The sequence below is a fragment of the Montipora foliosa genome, chromosome 7 (assembly GCF_036669935.1).
Source record: "Montipora foliosa isolate CH-2021 chromosome 7, ASM3666993v2, whole genome shotgun sequence".
Lineage (NCBI taxonomy): Eukaryota > Metazoa > Cnidaria > Anthozoa > Scleractinia > Acroporidae > Montipora > Montipora foliosa.
In genome coordinates, this window is record NC_090875.1 from 26,729,529 (window position 1) to 26,735,528 (window position 6,000).

The 6,000-nt window shown below is 39.2% G+C and overlaps 1 protein-coding gene across 1 annotated transcript in view; it reads right to left on the reverse strand.

The window, feature by feature from the left end:
- The window catches only part of LOC138011610 (protein MON2 homolog), a 36,628-nt gene extending 34,491 nt beyond the window's left edge, over positions 1 to 2,137 (reverse strand). Inside the window, exons 1-4 of the mRNA XM_068858692.1 lie at positions 1,869 to 2,137; positions 1,547 to 1,619; positions 858 to 982; positions 225 to 356 (exon numbers count right to left, since the gene is read on the reverse strand). Coding sequence (XP_068714793.1) covers positions 225 to 356; positions 858 to 982; positions 1,547 to 1,619; positions 1,869 to 2,024 — 486 coding nt within the window. The 5' untranslated portion in view covers positions 2,025 to 2,137. The remainder of the gene's footprint in view (positions 1 to 224; positions 357 to 857; positions 983 to 1,546; positions 1,620 to 1,868) is intronic.
- Positions 2,138 to 6,000: the final 3,863 nt, after the last annotated feature.

Genomic DNA, 6,000 nt, shown 5'->3' on the forward strand with positions numbered 1-6,000 from the left:
GTAAAAATCAATATTGTAAAAAGGGTTTCTGTTATTCATCGTGGTGAAGTACATTAATAATAAAGTATTCTCCAGTTGTAACCAGTCGACCTCATCGCCTGATGAAGACTAGCAGTATGCAGTCGAAACGGCGCGATTTACATCACAAGTGACCACATCGTGAGACAAACGAGAATATTTTATTATTAAAAATGAATAGACACAAGTAACAATAAAATTCTGACCTTTCCCAGGCTTTCTCCATGAACAATGTTTGAAGTTGTAATCAAAAGAATAATAGTTTGAAGAATTCGCAGTTCTTCTAATCCACCTTCCATCAGTTGCCATAGTGTACTCACAAGGTTTATCGATGAAGACTGGAATAAAGATATAATTTGCATGTTGCATGGTCAGTTGAGAATACTTAATAATAATTCTAAATGTAAAAACATGTGGCTAAGCCATCTTAGTAAGAACCCAGATGCCAGTTGAAAAGTTTGAAACATAGTTTTTTAGTGGATATAAAGGTTGTTAACCCATTCAGGAGTCACTGGGTTAATTAACAGCCTCTACATCCCCTCAAAACCTATGTCCCCTTTAACTCATTGACTCCTAGGAGTGAGACTTAATAGATTTTACTCTGTCTAATGCCAGTTAAAAAAGCTGGCCCTTTATCTTTGTGTTTTAATCAAACAACCTTGAGTTATTTTTTATTCCTAACCTGTAAACATACTCAATAATTTTACCAAATAAAAGGAAATTTAATAAAAATGGAGATAAATCCACCAAGGAATCTTTAACTGCTTGCTTCTTTTATCTCCACGAGAAAGAAAAGACTCTGCAGGAATACTGTAGTGTTAACTTTTGAACAAACCTACCTCAGACAGTGCCTCATTGTTTATCAATCGCTGAAGACCTGTAATCGAGATCTGCACTACACGGAGGCTCTTTGTATCACAACCAAGTAAAAAAGGTTGAATTATTTCAGTTTCTTCCGCTACCACTGAAATAAAAGAAACTGTGTATCAAAAATTATGGCAGTAACTCACAAACATAGATGAGTCGTGTAGCAGCTCTCGTAATGTATGAGATTGACTCGATACCCAAGCCAAAAACAAATGACTTAACAATTGAAACAAATGCTTGGACTTAAACACAATAGAATTAAGCTGCTTACAATTACCAAAAATAGCAAGTTACAAGAGGTCCTACACTACTGTCATCAATTGCACCAAAACAAGTTATAACTGCATTCAGCAGCATGTTTTCACAGCAACTGAAACCCGAAATTGCCACCACTCAGATGAAAGCTAATGAACAGTACCTTTCTGAGGTACGTTTTATTTTGTTGTACAATTTAATGATCAACTCTCTACCAGTCTTTGAAAACCCAGGCTTAAGTGTGATTGTTCCAATAATCCATAGTTACGGCATTTAACAGGCCAAATCAAAACAAATTTTTGAACGCTAAATCACTGTTTCCGAAAAGAATCTGCCTGGTAATTTCAGAAAACAAATGATACCAAAAATTTGCATATTTAAACACCGAGCTCGAGAACAGACCTACCTTTCGTGATTTTTATATTTTTTGCTTTGGTAGAACTTATTGTTCTTAGTCGTAAAATTCCTGCTTCTGCTGCCTGAAATCATAATACGAAAAATTACAACTGTTTAATACAAGAGTACAATGATCGAGAAGTCAATATTTTAGCAACAACACCAAAGCAATGATCGCAGATTGAACGTCGAAATAATATATTAATATATTTAGAAAACACATTAATCTGATTGTGAATATATGCCCAGCTTAAAGTTTATAGCGGTTAGCTTACAGCACGATGTTCCAGAATAGAAGGCTCATTCAAAAAGCTTCAAACAGATCTCTATACCTCTTTGACTGGTTGAAATTTTCGTCTCGTTTCGTTCGATAAAGCCCGCAGGTCACTTTGAACAGCATCAATAAACTTCTTGGATCGCTCATCTAACCCCCGCGACATGTTCAAATCTACTAATACCAGACAGAACAATGATCCAAGACTCTGCATGTGCTTCGACTGTGGATATTTGAAACCATTTTGGGTTTGTTTTGGCCCGAATATTCAACGATATTGCGGACAAAAGGGCTGGACCGCCATATTGGATAGCTGATGTGGCTCGTACCAGACTGCTGAACGAGGACAACATTTGGGACATCGAAAGGCAAGGAAAAAGGTCTACCCTCAAAGTACAAATATGTCCTCAAACGAAGTCCTGATAAAATAACCATATCAAGGAGCCATATAGCGATTCCTTGCAGAAGTCAAGTCTAGTCAAGTATCTTTTAATTTAACTAGCACAAATATTAACAGGTAATTATTACAATTGATTAAAAAGACAAACGCAACTAGATTCATTTTGACAACGTTTCGACATCGTCCGATGTCATCGTCAGGCAATGAATTTTAATCTGATGAAGCATAACTTATAGTACAAGAACAATAGAACAATAGAACAATATATACAATAGTACGCTAACAATAAATGTGAAATCTAAGTAAATAGACGATGTCGAAACGTTGTCAAAATGAATCTAGTTGCGTTTGTCTTTTTAATCAATTTTATCACAAGATCTAGACTTATTAATTATTACAAAGTGTGAATAAGAAGCGAAAAAAGAAAAAAAAGTTAAAAAAGGAAGTGCAGAGTGTTTTACGTGACGTCACCGCGGCCATGTTAGTGTCCCTGCACAAACGAAACGGCGGCCATGTTAGTGACTCCAACTAATCCCCCGGGAATTGAGGTCTATTATCATGCAAACGTTTTCTTTCTTTTCGGTGGAAAAACAAGGTTACTGATCAGGTGAATGAAAACACTCAATAGATTGGAAGAAGGAAAGATAGGAAAATGTGACTCGTGCTCCCTGGACATGTCAATGTTCATCTTTTTGTGGAAAAAAAATGTCCAAGGAATCCTTTTTTGTCACTTTGATAGATCACCGCGTCGCATTTCGAACCATGCTTTTCGTAAGCTTTCTATTAAACCTGACGTTTTGAGTATTAGCCCTTCCTGAAAGTGAATAGGCCTTAGTGAATAGGTCCCGAGGGATTGAAACTTTTGTTTTTGCGCACTGCAGGCTCGTTCCCAAACATTTCTCGAGGCTCGGAGTACGAAATCTATTGTCTATGGCCAATATGGCCGCCGCGGGAACTGAATAAGGCCTATTGAGGAATTGTGGGTTATTAAGTTGCTTATATAGGAGAAGGGGAGCTTTGCCATTGATAACCATGGTGGCATGAACAAGAATAAATAAATGATTGACAACCTCGTTCCCAGGACCTATCCGTTGGCTTCTGTACTGGGGCAGGAGAGGGCCCTGGGAAAGAGATTAATTGATTGAAATAACCCGGAAATGCTTTGTTAAAAGAAAAGATTCCGCCTTCTTGTGTTACCTTAATGTAGCGATAGGCAACAAACTCACGGGCTCGTGCAATTTGCAGTATTTGAAAAAAAGCTTAGTTTGCTTATGTATTCCAAATTTCACGAGAAAAATAATCTGATATGTCTGTGTCCTATGCGAGAAGACTGGACACGGTTGTAACGGCAAATCATTTAACTCCCGGAAGAAGTCAGGCCGTGCCTGACGAAATATTGGTAAATCACAAACTATATATATCGTCACAGCCGTACAACCAGCTTTGCATTATTGTTTTGTTCTTAGGTCACGTTTATGCCTGAAGAATCAACTGAAATGTCAATTCCTTGTAAAAACCAGCCTCTCTGTTTGGTATATGGTACCGTTTGTACGTCACAGGGGCCACGGAGTACGTTTGAAAGTGGGGGGCTAGCTAAGTTTTGGTATGGATCATGCAAGTGTAAGGGGAGGGGGAAGAGGAAGAGGTTTAGGAGAAACAAACACCGTAGCAAAAAGTGGGGGGCTATCCCCTGCATCTCCCTTTGCGCGGCCCCTGGAACATTTACGCATGCGTCAGTGACGAAACGTTTGAAAAAGAGAGCAATGGGATCCAGTCACCCAGCACTTACCTCTGGACACCGCGACCGGGATTTTGACTCGCGCGTCGCTTTCGTGACGCGGCTGGTCCTTCGCTGATTTCAGATACCTACCCCCGGTAGGCAGTGGGGAAGAGATATGTCCACAACTACACCATTTGCAACAGATCCCTTACTTACACAGAGCTCAGTTCAGCCCTTGTCTATTTTAACGTAAGAAAATGAGGGGACAGAGAGGGAGGTTCAGGGCGTTGGCCGGGATATGTTATGTCCACGAAAGTTATTTTTAGACGAGCGGAAGTCTTTGTTCTAGCGGAAGTCTGTGTCCCGAGACGTCCGCATGCAGTCTTGCCTCGCTCTCAGGTTCTTAGTGAAAAACGAAAAGGACGGTGCACGTGGAAGGCTGATGAATATTTATTTTCTTTGTAACATCGGACCGAAGTTGGCCTGCATGCGAACGTCTCGGAAGACTTCCGCTCGTCTAAAAGTAACTTTCGTGGACATGACATATCCCAAGGGCTGGACCGGGAGCCTCCCTCTCTGTCCCCTCATTTTCTCTTGAAGACTTCGATCACTTTAATATTGTTGAAAAAAAAATCGTTGTATCTTTCATATGGTACGCACTGGAGTCGCAGATTACAAAGTGTACGCACGCGCCTTGCTAAAGGTAACACTTAAGGTGCGTTCGATTGACCGTATTCCGGAATAATAATGCGTGGAATAAAAGATAGAGGTCCTTTTTTTTTTACGGAGATTCACATTAAAATTGTCAAACACCTGCTAAAATGCTATTTTTAACATATCTTTATTATTCTTGTTGCTTCAAAACGCTAGACATACCGTTTTAAATCATTACTCCAAGTATTCTTATTTCGGAATGGGGTCAATCGAACGCACCCTTAATTGACCTCTCCCTCTAGCGGCTTTTCAGGGCCAATGGCACGAAGTCAACGAAACGACAACTGCTTAGAATCCCAACCGGCCGTAGGCAAACCTAGTGCAGCCTAGAAGTTGAACCAGACTACCAGGATAAAATTCAAAGAGTGGTCAGGACGGGTCTACGGATCTCTAAGCAAGCGCCCTAAGCACTGGACAGCACTCCCTCACGTATCACGAATCAGACTTGTATCCACGCCATTCATAAATCACCATTCATGATTGACTGTATGTGATACTGACCAATCAAAATGCTTGGTGTTTACCTCTTTTTGCACCGAATCAACGCTTGACGCTTTTCTGTATTGTGTTACCTTAAAGCTGCATTTCTCTTAAATGAACGGGATAGTTTCTAAAGAAACTGTGGTGCTGCGTCGGTGGAAAAGTAGTATACAAAAATTTGGTTTTATCAACGGAGTTGATAATTTAAATTGGCCACCGTACAGAGATTCTAAAAGCTGACGTTTCGAGCGTTAGCACTTCGTCTTAGCCAATCATATTAGAGAAAATTCCCAATGCTTATTATTATTATTATTATTATTATTATTATTATTATTATTATTATTATTATTATTATTATTATTAACTTCGGGAAGTAAAGGAATTTTTCAACAGCTTATCGCCTCAGGCCAAACGAAAATCACTTAATCAAGTAGTCCACTTTCCGCGGTTATTCCATAACATTTATTTCTTGCAACATTTGAGTTAAAATTAAGTATTCACATGTTTGTTTTTTGCTTCTGGGAGATCATTTAGACCTTCAACTACGAAGTCTGCTTTGAGTGGCCACTTTTCGCTTTGCCATGCAAGTAACCTTTAATGTTTAGTGATATTAAAACGAAACAGAAAGACTCTACCTACAGAGATAGAGGCCGGAAGAGTCGACTAATAACTGGAAAAAACAAGTGATTCAAGTCCACGCATTTTTCCCGCAATATTCGAGTAAAAATTCCACATCTTAAAAACATTCAAGCTTTCGTTTGCAATGTGGTTTCTCCGAGTTTTTGCTCGTGTACTATCCAACATTCAGTCTGTGTCAGTCAATTTTGCATAGAGCGATGAAACAGCAAATGACAATTGAAACTACTGGATAAATAC